At 36.4% G+C, this 24,750-nt stretch overlaps 1 protein-coding gene across 24 annotated transcripts in view; it reads left to right on the top strand.

Moving 5' to 3' along the window:
* The window catches only part of LOC118142978 (proto-oncogene c-Rel-like), a 365,180-nt gene that overhangs the window by 35,217 nt on the left and 305,213 nt on the right, over nucleotides 1-24,750 (top strand). For 17 of the 24 annotated variants that reach the window (XR_013520512.1, XR_013520511.1, XR_013520515.1 and 14 more), the window contains one exon: nucleotides 857-934. The exons of the other annotated variants lie outside the window; for them this stretch is intronic. Coding sequence is in view for 9 of the 17 variants with exons in the window: in XM_078333033.1 (XP_078189159.1) it covers nucleotides 857-934 (78 nt within the window). In the remaining 8 variants the exon portion in view is untranslated. The remainder of the gene's footprint in view (nucleotides 1-856; nucleotides 935-24,750) is intronic. 24 annotated transcript variants of the gene reach the window in all.

Raw genomic sequence — 24,750 nt, forward strand, 5'->3', positions numbered from 1 at the left:
TTTTTTTTTTGTGAGAAACTGTATAAAGTGCTCTCCTGAGACTTGCAGCCTGTAAATCGTGATGCTTTATTGTCCCACTTCAAGGTTATTCTGTCTCTTCTAAAGAGTAAGTGCCCAGCAAAATTAACACTTTTTCTCTACATTAAACAATGCTGAGGTTCTAATTAATATATAATTTTGATCAGATACAAATGAATAAAAACAGTGATAAATCATAAAGAAACAATGTTCTCATGCATCACTGTCAACTACAAATAAATAATTTTATATGTATATTGTCTCCTTGGCCAAGCATCCAAGCATATTATAATGTTTCTTGATGGCATCTGTTAGCAGCTTACCTTCACTGTTATCTTGTCTGACAGCAGATCCATTTATCTATTTGCTTGTCTTAACAGTTTTATTTCCAGGTTCCTTCCACATTTCTTATTCCTTGGGGATCATTCTACCCTTGTGAAATACAAATACCATTTCTGTTAGATTCATTACCCATTTTATCTTCATTTTTCTAGACAAATCACCATGGCTTTGAAGTGTAGAATATATTATTTAAATTCCTCTGCTAGCTTGCTCTCAGATAACTTTTGTTTTCTTTTCCTCTTCTTGTCATTGGAAGTTGCATTTCTGAGTGTATTCCTTCAAGTTAATTTCTGAATATTCTTCTATAGCATAGTAAGAGAAAAACAATCTTGATTGGCCGGCCAATGGTAATGAATGGAGTATAGACCAGCCTATAGAGTCCAAAGCCTTCAAGAGAGAAAGAACAAGAATAAAAGGTGGTGGTGTAGCTAAATATTTTTGTAATCATGTGCAAGAGTATTTGAGATCATGATAATTTACTTCAGGTTATTTGCAGGTGCACTTCAGACTTCTGTGACTGACAGCACATGGGGTCCTATATGCTCTAATGGTGAACCTGGGTATTACAAAATATGTGAGTAGGTGGGCTTCTGTTAAATGGGGTACTTAAAAAAGAACTATTCATGTTGCCCACGTTGTGCTTGAATGGGCACAGTCTTAAGAATGCAATGAGCTCAAATGTTAATATATGCCCATTGGACTATAGTTTCCATGAAAGGTCATGTTGTGCCTGTCAATAAATGCTGTAGAATAAGACATGAACTACAATGCTGTGCTCTTCACAAAAGGCAACCTTATCTGCCTCTATAGAGAGAGTGAGATTGTATTATCATATAAAAGAAAATAAAGACTGTACCCCTATAGGTTCTTTGTGTGTATTTGTGGTTGAGTGAGCAGGCAATTTTGGAGAGATAAACACATTGGATATCATTTGATTCCTATACACATTGACTATTTTACAGAACATTATACTCTAAGGAGATTTGTCTACTTTAAAATCAAGAGATCATAAGGAATCATAAAGATCTAAATTTATGTTGCCTGCTTTACCATGAAACCATCTATTATTAATATAAAGCAGTAAGAAAGAATGCCCTATAATTAATGGTCTAAAAGTGAAAATGACATGACTAGCTTTTTTCACTGAAAGCAATTTCTATTCTGTTATTGTTACTCTGTGGCTTAATTTTAAAATTTTATTATGTCTTTAAATCATGATTACTATAGGAAATATGATGCTTTTCTACTTCCTAACCACTGCTTATCCAAGCATCCACAATCTTTTATAATACTATTTTGTACAACCATATTTATTTTAAAATAAAAAGCATTAGATTTTTTAGTATAGTGACAGAATCTTATTGTGGTAGTTGAATAAAGCAACATTTACTTAAGTCAAAGGATTAGAATATGAATATGCATTGATATTGAGATGTACATAACTTTGAAAAATTTAATGACAGCAATACTAAAGAATAAATTAATTTTTACAAGTATAAATTCAAAATTCTAGAAAATTCATGTTGAAAATTGCTTAAAATTTTTATTATGAGGCTTTTAGGAAAGGCATTTTATTTCTTGATAATATAAAATACAGCAAAGAGAACTCAAATATTCAGAATTTCCTAGGATCACATCTCTGACTGAATGAAATTCAATTCAAAAGACAAATACAGACATATATCTTAAAAAATGTGCTATGAGCTGGCAGTTGTCTGTAGAGAATGTACACTCTAACAAAAAAACAGTAGGATAACTTCAATACAATGCTGTGGTTGGCGCTTTGATAATGGCATGCACAGCATGCACATAAGAGGAAACTTAACATTAGCTGGATGGAATGTGATGTTTTTTTCTAGGACTAGCTTCTTGCCTTATAAAAGAGCAGAGTCTGGGGCTCTTGATTCTATAATCTCTAAAATCCAGAATAAGACTGAGGAATTAACTGGGGTAACCTGGGAGATGAGAGTGCTTACCCTAGAAATTTGGGTGGTTTGGAAAGCATTGGCAGATGCTCTCTTTCCACCAAAGTAACTCCAGAATAGGGCACCATGATTAGAATTGAGGGACTGCAGTGTTAACAGACCTGATGGTGACTTGGTGATTTAGCACACCTTTAATATTCTTCTTGAGGTAGGACCCTCAGATAGATACTCTTGTGGAGATAGTGAACTTCTCCTCTTCACCTTCGCTCCCACTGCTCCAGTCTCCCAAAGACAAGGAAAAGTGAATCTAGGAAATGAAGCAGTGAGAGTAGAGAACCTAAGAAAAAATAGAGATGGTATATTAATCAACTAAGAATTACGTTAAGACATATGCATCATCAGTTTTACCTGTGCCCAAAACGGAGGAACTCTGTAGATGCCAGGGAGATGAGTTTTGGAGAAATGGTGAGGAGAGGAGCTCCTCTTACAGTAGCAGCAGAACAAGGCATGCTGGTATTGGACTCCTTAATCCAGCAATGTTTACCTCACTTTGCTGGAGCAGCACACAAAGTGTTTATCTTGATGTTTATCTAGAGTTATAGGCACAAGTACTGAACTCGTGTGTTGAAAGGGTGCACTATTGCCTAGTTCCAATCAGGTAAAGTTGGAGAGAGTAACCTGGGCTTCTTAGGAGCAAAATTAAGACTTAAAAAAAGTATTCTTTTTAAGGGGCCTTACCTCTGGCAGGGATTTCCCTAAAACTGGGAGGTTTTGGTTCTCTATAAACTCCAATTTCCTGGAAATAATATTTTGTATATCCTAGAAGTAATAGTATAATTCATCCTGAAAAATATGATTCTGATGGCGTTGGCTGATTATTGCTGGCAGTGAAAGTAGGTGTTGTGGAATATTCTAGATGTATAATATTTAATTACGTTATTGGAGAAGTTAAAAAATTACAAAAGAACACAGGTTTAGTTTCATTTGTGCTAATGGGCTAATGGAAGTTCACTTTGATATTTATCTTACAATATTTTCAATTTCGATATCATCAACTTGAATGAAAATTATTATAGTTAGAAATAAGCACATGATAATATAAAACATGCCAAAAGTATAGAAGAACGCTAGGGAATGGAGATTGCTGATGAAGCTAGAGTTAAAGAAAATTTCTTATAGAAGGTTAGTTCTTTCTGGAAGGATGTAATAGATGCAGATTGGCGTCTATGTTTTAATTTGTATTGAGCAACTCATGCAACCATGTCAAAGGCTTTTCACTTTCAGCATCTCACTTTATCCAGACAAAATTTCTATAGCTGTTACCATAATAATTAGATTAACAAAAAAACTAAGCCATAAAGAAGTTAAATATCATCTAAGAATACATTTGATTAGCTGGATATCTGAGACTTGAAGCCAAATCTCCTGTGTTCTGGTCCATAGGATGTATTCTCTTTCCTATTTTATCCCTCATATAGTATAAGTAACAAGGAATAGACTACAAATATATGGATATTCCAATAATTTTTCTACTAATTTAAAAGCAAAAAATAGTTCATCTATTAAAAGTAATCATACCCAATTATGACCAAATCCCAGGAAGTTAGGGAAAAATGAATTCTTATCAAAGATCAGGTCAACTTGGTCAGATAACATATACTAAGCAAATTTTTTTTTAAGACAAAGTGTGCTTCTACTGCCTAGGCTAGAGTGCTGCACTGGTGTGATCTCAGCTCACTGCATCCGTGGCTCTTTGGGTTCAAGCCATTCTCCTGCCTCAGCCTCCTAAGTAGCTGGCATCATAGATGTGAGCCACAATGCCCAGCTAATTTTTGTGTTTTTGGTAAAGATGGGGGTTTTATCATGTTAGCTAGTCTGGTCATGAACTCCTGACTTCAAGTGACCCACCGGTCTCAGCCTCCCAAAATGCTGGGATTACAGAAGTGAGCCACCATGACCGGCCTGCAAGTAGCTTTTCTTAAGGCAATGCAATATTAGCCTTTGAAAGTTCTCCTCATGAGGGTCCATATAGACAATTCGTTTTGTTGACCAGCACCCAGATCTAAGTGATACGTCAAGGTGTTTTCCCATTATTTTGCCATGATGTGTCTGGAAATGGAACTGGATGTGATATTCTGGTCTTGGGCTCTCATTTCTGAGGCCAGGAAGTGTTAGAGGGGGGTTAGGTTGTTAGCAATTAACTCTAGATTTTTCTCAAAAGCAAAGAGGAAGCTTTGCCCACCACTAATTTTTCCACATGTGGTTATTGCCTATCATAAGCTACTACTTCTAGGCTAATTAAAAATGGCTTGTGTGCCAAGCAAAGTTACCATTACATATCACACTTCATTCTCATTCTGGTTTGTTTTCTTTGGGATTTCAAACTAAGAAATCCCTTCTTGAATTATAGTCTTTTCTTCTTTCTCCCCATATCTTCCTACATTTTTGCTTCTTTTGAGTTTGTACTTCATCTTTGGCTCCAGGTATTTTAATTACTAGATAACAACTGTCCTAAATTTAGAATATGGAGATAAAAGATACAGTTTCAGCCATCAAGGAGCTCACAGTCTAGCAAGACTGGCAAAAAAGGAATCAGAAAATGACAATACTGTGTGGCAAAGTGTTAGAAATTATTGCTGGTACTATATCTCTTTTGAGTAGTGTGATCTCGGTTAACCATATAAAACACAAGCAGAGATTTGAGACTAAGTAGAAAAAGCCCCACTGTATTACTTTTTTATTGCTGCATTGCAAATTGCCCCAGAATTTAGTGGCCTAAAAAATCATTTATTATTTGGCATTTTCTATGGGGCAGGAATTTGGACCTGAATTAGCTGGGTCCTCTTACCACCAATGACTACAGCATCAATGTTGCTTTCATCAACATTGAGGCTGGAGTCATCACAAGGTTTGTCTGGGTTGGATCTACTCTCAGGCATACTCAGGTAGTTAGTTGTTGGCAAGATTTAGTTCCTTGTGAGTTTCTGGACTGAAGGCCTTAGTTCTTTGCTGCTATTGTCTGGAGACCACCTTCAGCTTTTATCAGGTGTGCCTCTCCATAGGACACCCAACAACAAGGCAGCTGGCTTCATCCTAGTGAGCAAGTTAAAGGATGTGAGAGAAAGTGTGAGCAAGCAAGGAGTCATAGTCTTATAACCTAATCTCAGAAGGGTCATCCATCACTTTTGCCATATTCTGTTTGTTAGAAGCAAGTCACTAGGTTCAGCCTATACTCAAAAAAAAAAAAAAAAAAAAAAAAAGACATCACCCAAGGGAATAAGCAACAGGAGTTAAAAATTACTGGGGGCCATTTTGGAAGCTGCCTACCACACCCAGAATGAAACATCTATTAAAATATCCATAAACTTTTTCTAAAAAAAGGTACGAGTATATTTCCCAGGCCTAAAAGTAGCTTATAATTAATTACTGAATTTACAAAGTATCTCATTTTTTAGATGCAGAATGTACCAGATTTGAAGCAGCCAAAAGGGTTAAACAAAACCGAAGCATGAAGAGGTGAAAAGCACCTGCCATTTATTATGTCTATACACAAGAAACTGTGTTGGCTGCCTCCATACATTTTGTTTCAGTTAACCTTCAAAAAATGTTGCATGAAATAGAGAAGCAGCCTATCTTAGTGGCAGGGCTGTTTCACAGAACTGTGCAAGTGGTACCCTGAAGAAAACGAAGCCGTCTCTGACAGTGTAAGCAATACATCATTGATTGTCCTTGTAGTGGCCCATGATTCCTTGGGTCTGGAATCAGTACTTTGTTACTAATGCTGTGATCGTCACAAGTTGCTTAGCATCGTGAAGACTTAGTTTCCTCATTTCTAGAATAAGGAGGTCATAACATTAATTAACTCTCAGGACTGCTATGAAGATAAAATGAGATCATCATCATCATCGTTGTCATCATCACTTATTCAATGCTTATGACAATCTTGACACTCCTCTAAGTGTTACAAATATTTTAACTCTAACAAAACTCCATCCACAAGGAAGGTATTTTTATGATCTCATTTTTAACCAATGAGGAAAATAAGATATGGAAAGTTAAAAAAAATCTGTGTATGATCACAGAGCTAGGAACCAATCTGACTCCAAAGTCTGAGTTTTTAATCTCATTATACTATCTCTCATCATTGTGGAGTCAATGATGTAGTATAGTGTCTAACAATTAGTATATATTCAATATTAGCTCTTAGTCTTATCCCATTTTACTAATAGGAAAACAAAGATTTTTAAGTGGTTAACAACTTATCTAAAAAGTAATCCTGATCTTAAATGAGAGACCCAAGATTTTAAACCACATATGTGGATCCAAAGCACATGGCATTCTTTGTTTTATTCAGAATAATTATGCCAATCATGTTGTGATCTTTGTCTAAAGGTAAACAACTCTACATGACTCACCCCTCAGGGCATTGCTACATTGTAGCACAATGCAAACACTGAAGTTTATAAGAATGATTCAAGACCATCAAGGAAAGGATAAATTTTATATGATATACTTTCTGTAAGAACGACTAAAAGTGTATGATATATTTTAGATTTCCATCAAATTTATTAAAATAAAATCAGTTCAGTCATATACTGGCTGAGCTTCAGCTACCTGAAAAATTGATTGATGTTGAACACCTTGTTCCTGAGCAATGTCAGTGAAATGAAGTGTGGCTGTATAAAATAAGAGGGATAGTGAATGCAATAGCTTTGGATATTTAGCTACAAAATGAACCACAACAGTCTTAGTTCAGTTTCCACATCAAACTGTAAACAGAGAATGTTCTGCAACCCACGAAAATAATCATATTAAAGGAATGTGATCCACAAAATGTATTCGGTTTTTAAAAAGGCATATACACCCATCCACTGGCTATATCTTTTCCATATAGTTACATACATCTGATGAAATTATTAATCATCCACTTTTCTTTATGCAGCTCTTATCAAATTATAGAAAATAGAGCTGTTAAATGAAGTGTTATTTTGTAAAGAAAACAAGCATTTTACCCATGAAAATATATGAACCAGCAAAGGAATGTGATATTATAAATTCATTATTTTCAGCCCAAATTGGGCTCACAACTCTAGCTGAGGAAAAGAAAAAACCCCTTAAATAGCTCTGTAATCATCATGCTAGCCTCATCTTACAAGATATCTAAATTAACTTCTTTTGATTTTCCACCCATCTTTCTGGCTTCTCTGCTTTAAGTGATTTTTGGAGTTTGTCTTTCTTTTTTCTTTATTTATGTCCTGATGATAACATTTAGTTTCATATTGTCAAAAATGTTCAGGTGCCACTCTGATGGCATGCACACTTGAGTGCAGATGCTGCTGCCACTACCCCAGTGGAAAGCTTTGGCTGACACCCCCACCATCAGAATGTTTTTGTCAGCAGACCAGGAACACCTCAGCTCTTCCAGTGCAGCAGGTGCTTAACCTAGAGGGGTCAAAGAACAAAGCCTGGCACCAGTCCCCGAGGGTTAGAGCATGCAGCCAGGAGTGCTGATGTGAGCCTTGTGCCCCCCAAAATCTATCATAAACAAAGCCAGTCAAGTGAAGTTAGCTTATAACACAGTCAAACCCTCAAGGGCATCATATAATATAAAAGCAAAAAACCCTATGCAAAGGACAGCAACTTCAAAGATTAAAGGAACATGAGGCTACACAGATGAGAAAGAACCAGCGCAAGAACTCTGACAGCACAAAAAGTCAGAGTATCTTCTTATTTCCAAATAATTTGCATTAGTTCCTCAGCTATGGCTCTTAACCAGGCAGAAACGGCTAACATGACAGATACAGATTCAGAATCTGGATAGAAATGAAGATCACTGAGATTCAGGAGAAAGTCAAAACCCAGTATAAGGAATCTAATGAAACTGATAAGATGATAGAAGAGCTGAAGCACAAAATAGCCATTTTAAGAAAGAACCAAACTGATCTGATTGAACTGAAAAACTTAATTACTATAAGAGTTTCATAATACAATCACAAATATTAACAGAAGAATAGACCAAACTGAGGAAAGAATCTGAAAGCTCAAACACTGGTTCTTTGAGTCAACTCAGTCAGACAAAAATGAAGAAAAAAGAGTAAAAAGAATCAACAAAACCACTGAGATAGATGGAATTATGTAAATAGACCAGATGTGTAACTTATTGGTATCCCTGAAAGAGAGGAACAGAAGGAAAGCAACTTGGAAAACATACTTGAGGATATTAACCAAGAAAATTTCTCCAACTTTGCTAGAGAGTTTGACAAATTCAGGAAATGTAGAGAATCCTTGTGAGATACTATACTAGACAACTATCCCCAAGACATGTAGTCATCAGATTCTCCAAGGCCAATATGAAAGAAAAAATAATAAAGGCTGCCAAATAGAAAGGGCAGGTCACCTGCAAGGAAACCCCATCAGGCTAACAATGGACCTTTCAGCAAAAAACCTACAAGCAAGAGGATATTGAGGGCCTATATTCAGCATTCTTAAGGAAAAGAAATTCTTTTTTTGTTGTTCTTTTCTCCTTTTAAAAAAAATATTTATACTATGTAGTAACCCTTTGCTAGATGGGTAGATTGCAAAAATTTTTTCCCATTCTGTTGGTTGCCAGTTCACTGTATTGATAGTTTCTTTTTCTGTGCAGAAGCTCTTAAGTTTAATTAGATCCCATTTGTCTGTTTTGGCTTTTGTTGTCATTGCTTTTGGTGTTTTAGTCATGAAGTCCTTGCCCATGCCTATGCCCTGAATGGTATTGCCTAGGTTTTCTTCTAGAGTTTTTATGGTGTTAGGCCTCATTTTTAAATCTTTAATCCATCTAGAATTAATTTTTGTATAAGATGTGAGGAAGGGATCCAGTTTCAGCTTTCTGCATACAGCTAGCCAGTTTTCCCAACACCATTTATTAAACCGGAAATCCTTTCCCCATTGCTTGTTTTTGTCAAGTTTGTCAAAGATCAGATGGTTGTAGTTGTGTGGCATTCTTTCTGAGGCCTCTTTTCTGTTCCATTGGTTTATATCTTTGTTTTGGGTACCAGCACCATGCTGTTTTGATTACTGTAGCCTTGTAATATAGTTTGAAGTCAAGTATCATGATGCCTCCAGCTTGTTTATTTGTTTGTTTGTTTGTTTTCTTTGCTTAGGATTGTCTTGGCTATGCAGGCTCTCTTTTGATTCCATATGAAGTTTAAAGTAGTCTTTTCCCAACTCTGTGAAGAAAGTCATTGGTAGCTTGATGGAGATAGCATTGAATGTATAAATTACTTTGGGCAGTTTCTAACCAAGTGTTTTTTATTCAGCCAAATTAAATATAAGCAAAAGAGAAATAACTTTCTTTTTAGACAAGCAAATGTTAAGAGAATCTGTTACCACCAGACTGGCCTTACATGAGTTCCTTAAGGGAGTGATAAACATGGAAATGAAAGACTCTTACTGGCCATCACAAAAACGCACTTAAGTACATAGACTATTGGAACTATAAAACAACTATACAATCAAGTCTGCATAACAACCAGCTAACAACATGAGGACAGGACCAAATCCACACATATCAATATTAGCCTTGAATATAAATGAGCTAAATACCCCAATTAAAACACATAGTGGCAAGCTGGATAAAGAAGCAAGACCCAACTGTATGCTATCTTCAAGAGACCCATCTCACATGCAATGACACCCATAGGCTCAAAGTAAAGAGATGGAGCTAATTTCAGAGAAACAGACTTTAAACCAACAACAATCAAGAAAGACAAAGAAGGTTATTACATAATGATAAAGGATTTAATTAAAAAAAAAAGACTTAGTTATTCTAAATATATGTGCTCCAAACACTGGAGCACTCAGATTCATTAAAAAAAGTTCTTAGATGCCTATGAAGAGACTTAGATAACCACACAATACGTGTGGGAGACTTCAAAACCTCACTAACAGAACTAGATATATCATCATGACAGAAAACTTACAAAGATATTCGAAACTGAATTCAACACTTGACCACATGGATCTAACAGACATCTTCAGAACACACCACCCAACAACAATAGAATATACTGTCTTCTCATTTGCACATGGCATGCACTATAAAAGTGATCACACCATCAGCCATAAAATAATTCTCAACCATTGAAAAAAACCCAAAGTAATAACAACCACACTCTTGGACCACAGTGCAATAAAATGAGAAGTCAATACAAGAATATCTCTCAAAATTATACAATTACATTGAAATTAAACAACCTCCTCCTGGGTGACTTTTGGGTAAGCAGTTAAATGAAGGCAGAAATCACGACATTATTTAAAACTAATGAAAACAAAGATACAACATATAAGAATCTCTGGGATGGGCCAGGTACAGTGCCTCATGCCTGTAATCCCAGCACTTTGGGAGGCCAAGGTGGGCAGATCACTTGAGGCCAGGAGTTTGAGACCAGCCAGAGCAACACTGTAAAACTCTGTATCTACTAAAAATACAAAAATTGACTGGGTGTGGTGGCACATGCCTGTAATCCCAGCTACTTGAGAAGTTGGGGCACAAGAATTGCTTGAACCTCAGTGAGCTGAGAACACACCTTGCATCCCAGCCTGGGTGACACAGCGAGACTATCTAAAAGAAAAAAAAAAAAAAAAAAGAAAAATCTCTGGAATATAGCTAAAACAGTGTTAATAGAAAAGTTAAGAGCAATCTCAAACTAACAACTTAACACCACACCTAGAGAAATGAAAAAAACAAGACAAACCAATCTCAAAGCTATCTAGAAGGAAAGAAATAACCAGCATCAAGCTAAACTGAAAAAAGATGATCTAAATATCAGAAATGACAAAGGGAACATTGCTATCAATTCCACAGAAATAAAAATAACCCTCAGATACTGTTACAAACACCCCTTTGCACACAAACTAGAGAACTTAGAAGAAATCAATATGTCCCTGGAAACATAAAACCTCAAAAGGTTGAACCAGGAGGAAACTGACAGCCCAAACAGACCAATAACAAGTTCTGAAATTGGATCAGTAATTACAAGCCTACTGACCTAAAAAGCCCTGAACCAGACACATTCACAGCTGAATTATACCAGATGTATAAAGAAGAGCTGGTACCAATCCTACTGAAACTATTCAAAACAATTGAGGAGGAAGGACTTTTTCATACCTCATTCTAAGAGGCCAGCATCATTCTGATACCAAAACCTGGCAGAGACACAAAAAAAAAAAACAAAAAAAGAAAACTTGGGTCCAATGTATTTGATGAACATAAATATAAAAATCCTCAACAAAATACTAGCAAATCAAATCCAGCAGTGTATCAAATAGATAATCCACCTTGATCAAGTAGGCTTTATTCCTGGGATGCAAAGTTGGTTTAATATACACAAATCAAAAAATGTGATTCACCACATAAATAGAAACAAAACCCAAAATCACATGATTATCTCAATAGATGCAGAAAAGGCTTTTTATAAAATTCAACATCCCTTCATGTTAAAAACTTTCAGTAATCTAGGCATTGAAGGAATATTCCTCATAATAATAACAACCAAATAGGACAAACTCACAGCCAGCATCATATTGAATGGGCAAAAGCTGGAAGCAGTTCCCTTAGAACCAGAAAAAACAAGCAGGCTCACGCTCACCACTCCTATTCAACATAATAATGGAAGTCCTAGACAGAATCAGGCAAGAGAAAAAAATAAAATTATCCAATTAAGAAAAAAGGAAGTTAAAAAAATCTCTGTTCATCAATGACATGATTGTATACTCAGTAAATTTAAAGACCCTCCAAAAGACTGCTATTCTTGACAAAAAACTGTAGTAAAATTTCAGCTTATACAAATCAGGAGCATTCCTTTACATCAACAATATGCAAGCTGAGGACCAAATCAAAAGTGCAATCCCATTCACAATAGCCACAAAAAATAATGTACCTAGGAATGCAGCTAACTAGTGAGGTGAAAGATTTCTACAATGAGAATTATAAAATACTGCTAAAAGAAATCAGAGATGACACACAAAAAAATGGAAAAACACTTCATGCTCACAGATAAGTAGAATAAATACGGTTAAAATGGTCACACTGCCCTAAGCAATTTACAGATTTTATGCTATTTCTATCAAACTACTAATGACATTTTACACAGTATTAAAAAGAACTATTCTAAAATTCATATGGAATCAAAAAAGATTCTGAATAACCAATGAAATCCTAAGGAAAAAGAATAAAGCCAGAGGTACCACACTACCTCATTTCAAACGACTCTACAAGGCTACAGTAACCAAGACAGCATGGTACTTGTACAAAAACAAACACAGACCAATGGAATGGGTTAGAGAACCAAGAAATAAAGCCACATACCTACAACCATCTGATTTTCAACGAAGTCAGCAAAAGCAAGCCATGGAGAAAGGACTCCCCTATTCAATAAGTGGTGCTACGCTAACTGGCTAGCCATATGCAGATTATAGAAACTGGACCCCTTCCTTCATTATATGCAAAAATAGACTCAAGATTGATTAAATACTTAAATGTAAAAAAACCCTAGAAGAAAACATAGAAAATATCATTCTGGACATAGGCATTTACAAAGATTTCATGACAAAGATGACAAAAGCAATTGCAACAACAAAAAAATGACAAATGGCAACTAAATGAAAGAGCTTCTGCATAGCAAAAGAGACTATCAAGAGTAAACAGATAACCTATAGACTGGGACAAAATATTTTCAAACTATACATTCAACAAACTTCTAATTCCAGAATCCATAAGGAACTTAAACAAATCAACAAGCAAAAAATAAGCAACCACATTAAAAAAGGGGCAAAGGATGTAAACAGATACTTCCCAAAAGAATACATACACATGGCCAGCAAGCATATGAAAAAATGCTCGATATCACTAATCATTGGAGAAATGCAAATAAAAACCACAATGAGATACCATCTCATTTAGACCAGTCAAAATGGCTAATATTAAAAAGTCAAAAAATAACAGATGCTGTAAGGCTGTGGAGAAAAGGGAAAGCTTATACACTGCTGGTGGGAATGTAAACTAGTTCAGCCACTGAAGAGAGCAGTTTGGAGATTTCTCAAAGAATTTCAAACAGAATTACCATTTGACCCAGCAATTTCTTACAGGATATATATCTGAAGGAATGTAAATTATTCTACCATAAAGACACATGCATGTGTAAGTTCATTATAGCACTATTCACAGTAGCAAAGATATGGGTTCAACCTAAATGCCCAAAAATAATGGATTGGATAAAGAAAATGTAGTACATAAAATCATAGAATACTATACATCCATAAAAAAGAATGAGATCATGTCCTTTGCAGAAACATGGGTGGAGACAGAGGCCATTATCCTAAGCGAATTAATGTAGGAATGGAAGACAAAATTCTGCATGTTCTCACTTATAAGTGGGAGCTAAACATTGAGTACACAAAGACGCTAAGAAGGGAATAGGCACTGGGGCCTACATGAGGGTGGAGAGTGGGAGGAGAGTGAGGATTGAAAAACTACCTGTCGAGTATTACACTTAGTAGCTGGGTGATGAAATAATGTGTACACCAAATCCCTGCAACACACAATTCACCTATATAACAAACCCACATATATACCTCTGAACCTAAAATAGAAGTTGGAATAAAAAATAAAATGAATAAATTTCCCATGTCCTCCCCAAAACAAATCCAGTTAAGAAAAAAAAAAAAAGAAAATGTTAAGAAGGTAGTTTAATAAATTAGATTAAGCATGTGGCCATTGTAGTCAGAACTACTTTAGATACCTGTTCTATTATTTGCCAGCTAGGAAACTGGAGCAGATTCCTTAAATTCTTTAAATTTTCACTTTCCTTCTAAGGAAAATGGACCTGAAAGTAGTTGGTTTTCCAGACTCACCTCACAACATTGTCTAAAAGATTAAGTTATATAATTCATATAAAACTCTCAGAAAAGTACCAGCCAAGTAGTATGAGATCAGTACATATTAACTGTTATTGTTAATATGACTGTTGTTAATAATATTATATTTTGCTAATATTATTATTTATCAACGTTATTATTTTGAAGAGCTGAGAGCTTCCAAGTCTGTACCTTCAGTTCAGATCCCTTTTTTGGGGTCAGGGCCTGCCTTCATCTTTCAAAACAATACATCTGCTCAACTCTATTTCTCTAACTGTTAGCTTTGCTCTTGACTTGGCCTAAGCTCTGGAAAAAGCAATGCCATTAACTCTGCGTAATGGAATCCTGCATGGGCTCTTTAATATTCTTTCAGTTATCAGAACAGTTCTGTTTCAATATTTAATCTTTACTCTTTTACATTTTATGATTTTGGCCTCAAACTTTATTTAAAGCTCTCTTTTTTCTTCAAAAGATACCTAGAATTTTCATGTCTTCAGCAGCTTGGAGTAGAGTTTCCCTCAGCCCCCTTTACCTTCTAGTGCTAGATCCTCTCTTAGGTTCAGGTGGAGAGCAAAGAGAGGGAACAGGCAAACTTCTCCTTTCTGAACTGGGAGTAGAAGCAGTTACTTGTTAACTGATGGGAAGTCCCTAGCTCACACTGGTAATTTCTGTCGTGGAGCACTGGAGGGTCCTGGTCAGGTGTCCTGCTGATTCTCTGATACAGGAGATCTAGCTCTGGCTTGGTATTGTCCTCCTGCTCCTCCTCCCCTTAGCTCCTTCCTTATTCCACAGCATCTTGCTGCTGGGGTCCCTCTTGGGAGAACTTTCTGCAAGATAGCTCTAACTCAGTTCCCTCTAAGGTGTCTGTTTGCTCCAGCTTTCAGAGTATAAGGTGAGTCCCACTGTTTCCCTCTTCTTTGGCCTTGTCTTTCTTCTCTTTTCTCAGCTCATTGTGACCAAGGGGCAGATTAGTGAGTCTGCTGATTCCACAAGTGTACAACTAGAGAACAAAATGCTCTTTTTTTCTCACAGAAATCCTTCTATTGCATAAGTAATCTTCATGAAGCTCCCCATTCCCCATGGAATTTGAAAGGAGAAGCATTCCTGTAGCCTTCTGTTGATAAGAGAAGAATCTTCCTGTTTGGACACTGGGCTTCTGAAAAGGCCATGTGCTCTCCTATCTCACAGTCTTCTTTCTTTTACTTTCTTTGTTTGTTTTTTCTCTTTTTAATTGTTTATTTCTGACTTCACAGTCTTGTATGTGTTTTGACTGTCACAAGGATGAGCATTTGGTGTGGTAGTAAAACATTATTGGATTAGTACCTCTCATTAGTCCCTAAAAATACATATGTATCTGGCCCCAACTCTTGGTGACTCTCTAAGCTTAGGAGGCATTTTTTTGGTATGTTTTATATATATTTTTGAACTTACACAATGGTTTTGAAAACAGGACAAATTGTCACTCCCAGAGATACGGAAGATTGTTATCTCATTCTAACTTTATATTACCAATATCTAACACAGCCGCTGCAAAATGATTGGTACTCAATAAATATTTGTTGAATGAATAAATGAATGAGTGAAAAGCAGAATGTAATATGTAGAAAAGTTGATCATAAATTCTTTGGTACATAATAGAATATAATATAATCTGGGAAGTGTTCACCCTGAGAAATTGCTATCATCATCTTAATGCCATATAACATTTAAAGTTCTTAAATTGCTCCCCTTGATACCATTGTGTTTATTGACCCTATTTTTATACTTTTATGCTTTGGTTTCATTTTCTACTTATTAGTTAAATAATTATGAGAACTGTGGGAATAAATTTAAAATATTACTGTGTTTCTATAGAGAGTTCTGCTGTAATGTAGTGATTATGAAATGATCTCAAATGTACTCAGGATTATTAAAATGTATAGTTTAATAAATATTTTTATTTTTGGTTATTCTTTCCCAAATTACATTAAAATGATCCTCTTGCACTTATGATTTTTGTCAGAGTTTTGTATTCATTTTGAAATACCAGATTCTTTTTCTAAGATTTAAAGTTTCTGAAAATTTTATTTTTAAGCAATGTGTTCTGAGAAAACTTAAATCTAAATTCAATTGTTCAGGTAAATGTGAATACAATTTAATAACATGTACTGAATGCTGTGTTTTATAATTCTGTAGAAAATTTGAGAACATTACTAGGTTCCCAAGTAGACTGATAATACCTGAGCGATCAGCCATGAGCCACGTTTAGTACATTAGCAGGAATACTTGATATGAGCAAATCTCTACACGTTTTTATTAAAATACAAATATAAATAATCAAATGATTCTGTTCCAATGCACTTCATTCCAATACTTAGAACATGAAAAAAGGCATGAACCCCTTCAAGAAGTCATATTAAAAAAATTGCCAGTAGTTTACAGAGATTACTAAAGAAACAACTATCAAACTCAGCCAATTGCTTATTGGAAGTGGACTTAATAAGGCAAGTTACCAGGGAAACTTTTTCCTCCCTGGAAAAGGATAAACGTGTACTAGGACTCCACATGTGGCAAGACTGTAATTTTGCTATACTTTAATTTTTATCTAGGTTAGCCACAGTGGAGAAAACACTGTAGAGATTAGAAGCTAAGAGTGCAGAAGGGCAAAAGCAATTTTACAACTTTAAGCTGATTATTAATACTACTAATAATGCTAATGGTAGTGCTTACAGTATTAACGAAAATAATTATAAACACTTACAAAGTGCTGTGTTTTAGTCATTTGGGCTGCTGGAACAAAAATACCATAGACTGGGTGGCTTAAACCACAGACATTTATTTCTTATATTTCTGGACGCTAGGATCAGAGTGTGGGCAGATTCAGTGTCTGGTGAGGGCTTGCTTCCTGGTGCATAGATGGCCATCTTGCCGTGTTGTCTGTTTTTTCTCTCTCTCTCTTTTGAGACTGGGTCTCCTTCTGTTGCTCTGTTGCCCAGGCTGGAGTGCAGTGATATGATCTTGGCTCACTGCAACCTCTGCCTCTGGGGTTCAGGTGATTCTCCCGCCTCAGCCTCCTGAGTAGCTGAGATTACATACAGGCCCTGCCACCATGCCAAGCTAATTTTTGTATTTTTAGTAGAGACAGGATTTCACTATATTGGCCAGGCTGGTCTTAAACTCCTGACCTCAAATGATCTGCCCACCTCGGCCTCCCAAAGTGCCAGCATTACAGGCATGAGCCACCGTGCCTGGCCGCAGCTGTGTTCTCAAGTGGTGGAAGAGGATTGAGAGAGCTCGCTGGGGTCACTTTTAGAAGAAAACAAATCCCTTAATGAGGGCTCCACCTAATCACCTCCTAAAGGACCTTTTTGTAATACCATAACAATGGAAGTTAGACTTTAACATATAAATTTTGGGGAGACACATCCATTCAATAGCATCCTCTATAGTTTAAAAATTACACTCTTTTTATATCTTTTGGGAGACATTGTTGCCATCAGTTTCATAACAAAGATGAGGAAACTGAAGTCAAGTGTATTACCCATAGTCATAGAGGGATTAATTAGGAGCCCAGAAATCGAATTCGATCTCCTTGATTCCAGTATATACTCCCTTTACACATTACTCATTTTTCTGAAATTATGTTAACTTCTGTTCTTGCTAGTAAAAAGATGCAGTGGTATATTTATCATGAATTAAAGGAAGTAGTTTCAGGACCCTTCACTTGTGTAAGCCCATTCCAATGTGTTTGGAGTGGCCCGAATAATGTTCATATATTTATGTAAATCTATGCATATATATACAAATTTATATACACACAAATATATGTATGTATTTATGTAAATCTATATATGTACATATATATGTACTTACATCATTTTTAATCTAAATATGTGCATATATAAATTTACATAAATATATTCATATACTTATGTGTGTGTGTATATATACATGAATGTGTATATATACATGAATGTGTATATATACATATATGTGTGTGTATATACACACACACACATATGTGTATATATGTTTTTAGAGAGGCAGAGTTTTACTCTGTCACCTGGCTGGAGTGCAGTGGTGTAATCACAGCTCACTGAAACCTTTAACTCCTGGGTTCAAGTAATCCTCTCTCTTGCCGCAGCCTCCTGAGTAACTAGGGCTTCAGGAGTGTGCCACTTACACCTGGCTAAAGTTTATGTTTTTATTTTTGTAGAGACAGAGTCTTTGTATGTGCTGAGACTGGTCTCAATGCTGGCCTCAACTGATCCTCCTGCCTTGGCCTCCCAAAGCTCTGCGATTGTAGGCATGAGCCACCTGTCCTGGAAAATTTTATAGTATTTTTGTAAAAAGAAGATTTTTTTCAAGCTGCAGCCTTTCCACTGAATCTTCACCTCTTACTTCCCTATCTGATAGGTTGGCATTTAACTAGCTATAGACGGTTTTTAGATCTGACTAAGAGGAAAACAATTTAACAATACACTTCATTTAGAAAGATTTACTTTTGCAATTTTCAGTTATCCCCTTGTATAGTTAAATCATCGTTAGCCATGCTGATACAGGGGTGTTTTACTCAAATATAACTGTATCCCACTGTGTTGACTCAACCTGTGTTGAGACATAAAATATAGTACAGGTAGTTACTTAATAAACATAAATTCATCTTATAGCCATAGCTTCTCAAGTATGTTGGTAGAGAAGGAGAACAAAGTTAGAAATGTTCAGAACCAGAAGTTAATTTATAGAAAATTCTTCCAAATATTAGATAAGTAAAATTAAGTATAGATATGGGTTTCATCAACACCTAGTCAAACAGTTCTCTTGTTAAAATTTTTCTAAATATGACAACAACCTGAAAATTTTACATGTTGTTACCAATGACAAATTTTTAATTTGGCAGTTTATTTAATAAAAAAGTTAATTAATACAAATATGTGACTTTTCTGACTTTATGCTTTTGAGATTTCAACTTAATAAAATTTATTATTTGTGGTGATTTGTTTTCTCATTTCAAATAAATACTTTATACCTAATTTTGTATTTATTTATTTATTTATTTTGAGACGGAGTTTCGCTCTTGTTACCCATGCTGGAGTGCAATGGGGTGATCTCAGCTCACTGCAACCTCCGCCTCCTGGGTTCAGGCAATTCTCCTGCCTCAGCCTCCTGAGTAGCTGGGATTACAGGTACGCACCACCATGCCCAGCTAATTTTTTTTTGTATTTTTAGTAGAGACGGGGTTTCACCATGTTGACCAGGATGGTCTCGATCTCTTGACCTCGTGATCCACCCAAGTTGGCTTCCAAAGTGCTGGGATTACAGGCGTGAGCCACTGTGCCCAGCCTTATTTTATATATATATTAGTATTATAGAATAAGCACTAGTTCTATAGTTGCTTATAGAACTACAATCCTGGGCTCATTTCCATAGGCCTGGATATATGAAAATAAATTAGGTTTGTCAAGAAAGGTAAATTTCTGCTAGAGTCAGAGGTAGTTGGAAGTTTGACTTTCATGCTGGAGTTTTATTGCCTGTTTAAGATATAAATTGCATTTCCTCCAAAGCTCTGAAATAACAGCTCAATAAATAACTACTAATATCACAGTTCAGACACTTTAATTAAGCATGTTAACTTTCTTTACTGTAATATTCAAATAATGTGTAATGCAATGAGCTTTTTGGTTGCAAAGCTGGAAGGCCTCCAGTAACTTATGCAACATTTCAAATAAATTTAATTTTAACAGACTCTAGGTAACTAAGAATTATTTTTACTAATATCTAAAAACAATCACAGATTTGTTATATTTTTAATATTCCTTTGATTTACTGTTAATAAACACAGTTATTTACAAGTCTAGGTTTTTATTATTTGCTTATAGATAATTATGCTGAATTCTCAATGCTGTATAACAAGAGGAGGCATCCAATCACAAAGACTTCAGGATGTGGTCCAGAAGTTGACAAGCTTTTTCTTTAAAGGGTCTGATAGTAAATATTTGAGGCTTTTTTGGAGGATATAGAGTCTCACATATTCGTATTCCTTCTTTTCTTCCTTTTCCTCCTCCCCATGTTTTTTTTTTTCATCCTTCTTCTCCATAGTAACCTATTCTTAGCACATGGACCATGCTCAACTCATAAACCATTTAATTTAGCTATCTCCAAAAGTTTTATTAAGTTGTTTAATATTACAGGCATTAACTATGGGCATTAAGATACAGTCTTCAGGTTGAATTTAGCCCCTGGGCTATCATTTTCAATTCCATGATTATAGTCCAAAGATGAACTTCAAAGTGATTGAAATGTTCTCTCTTCAAGCTGTCTTGTAAATTTTCAATCATTCTCTTCTGATAGACTCATAAAATGAGATTATGACATAGAAAGAGGATTAGGCATGCAGACCTAGGGACAAAAGGGAGAACAAAGCAATACATGATTTCAGAATTAATAATGAAGAAGATATTGGCAAACATCTATGTCATGCCAGGTACTAAATAAGTATATGTTTTTCATTTAATCCTTCAACCACACAGGTGGATTTTACAATGTCTACTTTATAGATGAGAAAACAGACATGAATAAGTAGCATTACTAAGTAAAAAATTATGTGTTGTAAGAGTTGAGGCTCAATCTCAAGTTTGTGTGGTGCATAAAGCCCATTTTCTTTGTGATATACACGTGGTGTCCTGCCATAGAATAGAATGAAGAATAACGAGCACCTCACCACAGATTTGTAAACAATTTAAGTCTTGCAGTTGAAAGCATCTTATGAAATTGCTAAGGTATTAAAATAATTTGACCAGCATTTATTAATGACAGTAAGTGCAAGTAAGTTGGAACTGCTTAAATATAACATTATCTTTAATGATAATGTATTGTCTTTTGGAAATAGAGTATATAATTCGAAAGGTTCCCAAGGTCTTGTCTCGATAAATTGAAGTAATGCATCTTCCGAAATGTGCAACATATCTTATCTCCGGTCTCCATATAAGTACGTTTATACTCACAATCTATTTATCAAATATGCAAGGCAGATGTAAGGCTATTGTTCCCCTCTATTTTCCTGAGACACCAGCACATAAATAAAGGAACGGAAATGAACTTGCTTAGTCAGGAATGGAGCTAAGACTGCTTTTGGAATCATACATACCCTTAAGCTAATGGATATTTTACTAGATTGCCTCTCTTGTGTGTTGCTTTATGTTTTAGAGAGAGCATCTTCCTTCGTTCTAATGAATATACAGCTGGACCTATTTTCTTAAATTAGCTTATCATCAAGGCTATTATTCTATAAATGTGCATCAGATGTTGCTTAAATCTGGCTCGATGACAGATGCTCCTTATAGTTTTATGCAATTGCTTAACTCTAAACTCAACATTATGCCATTAAACCATTTAATTTGGCCATCTCCAAAAGTTGTATTAAATTGTTTAATATTATGGGCATTAACTAACTCATTACTCATACTATATAAGAAAGATCATAATGTGATAATGTTACTATCTGTATACTACTCTTTTCCTATGTCTCCAGTATAGTAATAAAACACGGTGTCAATTTTTAACAAATATTTGTGAGACAAAGTATCTATCAGATCATATCTGGACTTTATAGATGAAGAAACTCATATTGATGTATTGATTTGCATTAAGAATAAAATAAGTCAAGATGCTTGATGGTTTTACAGTCTTTTGTGAACAAAGATATACTATCTTAGTTTTTATCTAAACTTTTATGAACTTGCCTTGGTGTGCTTGAGGCATTGTGTAAAATATAAACATTTCACAAAAAGTTTACATCTTATGGCGAGGACAAAAATCACTCAAGTGAAAAAGGGATTATTTTAATGTTATAGATGTGTAGTTCAATAGTGTAGCCACCAGTTATGTATTGCTATTTAGATTTAAATTAATTAAAAATAAATCCAATTAAAACTTCAGGGCTGGGCACGGTGGCTCATGCCTATAATCTGAGCATTTTAGGAAGCCCAGGCAGGTGGATCATGAGGTCAAGAGTTTGAGACCAGCCTGGCCAGCAAGGTGAAACCCTGTGTCTATTAAAAACACAAAAATGAGCAGGGTATGGTGACACATGCCTGTAGTCCCAGCCAGTAGGGAGGGTGAGGCAGGAGAATCTCTTGAACTTGGGAGGCGGAGGTTGCAGTGAGCTGAGATTGCGCCACTGCATGCCAGCTTGGGTGACACAGGGACACTCTGTTTCCAAAATGAAAAACAAATTCAGTTCCTCAGGCACACTAATGATATTTCAAGTGCTCAGTAGACATGTGATTAGTGGCTGCCATATTGAATGGTGCAGATATAGAACATTTTCAGCATTGTAGAAAGTTCTACTTGAAGGCTGGGTGCAGTGGGGTGTACCTGTAATCCAAGCAATTTGGGAGGACAAGGCTGGGAGATCACTTGAGCTAAAAGTTTGAGGCCAGCTTGGTTAATATAGCAAACCCCTATCTATCTCTACAGAAAATACAAAAATTAGCCAGATGTGGTAGTGTTCACCTGTAATCCCAGCTACTTGGAAGGCTAGGGTTGGAAGATGATTTGAACCCAGGAAGTGGAAGTTTCAGGGAGCTGAGATGGTGCCACTGCACTCTAGCCTGAGTGACAGAGCCAGATCCTTTCTTTCTTTCTTCTTCTTCTTTTTTTTTTAACCAGGAACACATGCACTTTATTAAATGTCATTGTAGAAAAGTGTGTGAGGACAAAGGGCAGCGACAGAAATTGGCTTGGGGCAGGGTGAGGAATAGAAGGTGGAGTATGTGGGAAACAGGTATGATTCCTCTTGATCTACTGACAGACTTGCAAGATCAATACTGGGATGATGATAAGAAGAATGGTCATGATGATGCCCAAAATCAGGGCCCAGACATTCAGCCAGTTGGTGGTGGAGGCATCGCCTGGGCCCCAGTCAGATTGCCAACCATCTTCCTGTCCCTAGGCTTCACAGAGTAGGTGAACGCTATGAAGCCCAGGCAGCAGCAGTTCATCAAGAGGGTGTTGAACAGGGACCAGATCGGGCATGGAGGTCTTGCTGCGGATGTGGATCATGGTGGATGTCGGGGGAAGAAGGTTATGGGGTGTCCCCAGAGCAGCCACTTCATGCTCTTCCTTGATAAACCTATAGCTGGGGGGACGGTCGGTGTTGGTGGGAATGAAGGTTTGGATAGTGTGGTTCGTGGTGTCCAGGGAAGACCAGCTGTGGTTGGGTTGCTGGGATGGTTCTCAGTGGGCCCTCCCTTTTTCCCAGTAGTTTGGATTTCTCACCTATTTTCTTTTCCTCAGAGCCAGATCCTTTCTAAAAAGAAATTGTATATATCTTACTGATGGTTTTTACTTTGTCAATGTAAAAAATTCATTTTAGGTAGTTTGTTAGGCTGTTCTTTCACTGCTATAAAGAAATAACTGAGACCGAGTAATTGGCTCATGGTTCTGCAGACTGTACAAGCATGGCACTGGCATCTGCTTAGCTTCTAGGGAGGCTTCACAGAGCTTTTATTCAAGGTGAAAGGTAAAGTGAAAGCAGGCATGTCACATGGCAAAAGCAGAAGCAAGAGAGAGAGTGGGGTGGAGGAGGTGCTGCACTTTACAGACAGATATTGCAGGAACTCACTCAAGGTGTGGACAGCATCAAGTCATAAGAGATCTGCCCCAATGACTCAAACACTTCCCACCAGCCCTGCAACACTGGCAACTGCAATTTAACATAAAATTTGAGCAGGGACAAATGTCCAAACTATATTAGACAGCTTATAAAAAAACAAATACAGTAAAAATAACTTACCAAAGAAATGGAGACATAATAAAAGAGGAAGGAAGAAGAAAACTGCACAGAGAACTATTTGTGGTGGAATGACAATTGATTACAAAACTTATTTCTGAACCTTTTAGCAGCTGGACAAAGAGGAAAGAACAATGATCAATATCAGTATTTTAGGGAAAAAGAAAAATATGTTCCTAGATTCATAAGGTTGAAGGAAACCACCTGTCTTATAATGTTACTTAAGTGGAACTAAAATAAAGCTCATGAAGTATGTACTTTTTATGTTTGTGGCTCTTATAAAAATATAAAACTAGGATAATAAATGTACAGATCCTGGGGCAAGATGGCTAATTAGAAGCATCTGTGGTGCATGGCACTCATGGAGAGGAATGAAAAGGCTGAGTGAATACAGCACCTTCAACTGAAATATCCAGGTACTCACATTGGAACTGATCAGGGAAACAACTTGACCCACAGAAAATGAAGAAAAGCAGGGTGGGGTGATGGCCCACCCAGGAGGAACACAGAGCCAGGGGTACCCCACTCCCAGCCAAGGGAAGTGGTGAGTGAATGTGTGGCCTGGGAAGCATACTTCTCCCACAAATCTTTGCAAACTTCAGATCTGGAGAACCCTTCATGAGCCCACACCAGCAGGGTCTTGGGTCCGACCCACAGAGCTGAGTGGAGTCTTGGCAGAATAGTTGCTCAGGCATTTTCAGAGAGCTGGGAGCTTTACTTACTCCAGCCCCAGGATCTTTGACAAAGGGGACTGCAACTCAGGCAAGCCAGGAGGTCTATACATATCCCTGAGAAGAAGGC

This window comes from Callithrix jacchus, chromosome 7 (assembly GCF_049354715.1).
Source record: "Callithrix jacchus isolate 240 chromosome 7, calJac240_pri, whole genome shotgun sequence".
Lineage (NCBI taxonomy): Eukaryota > Metazoa > Chordata > Mammalia > Primates > Cebidae > Callithrix > Callithrix jacchus.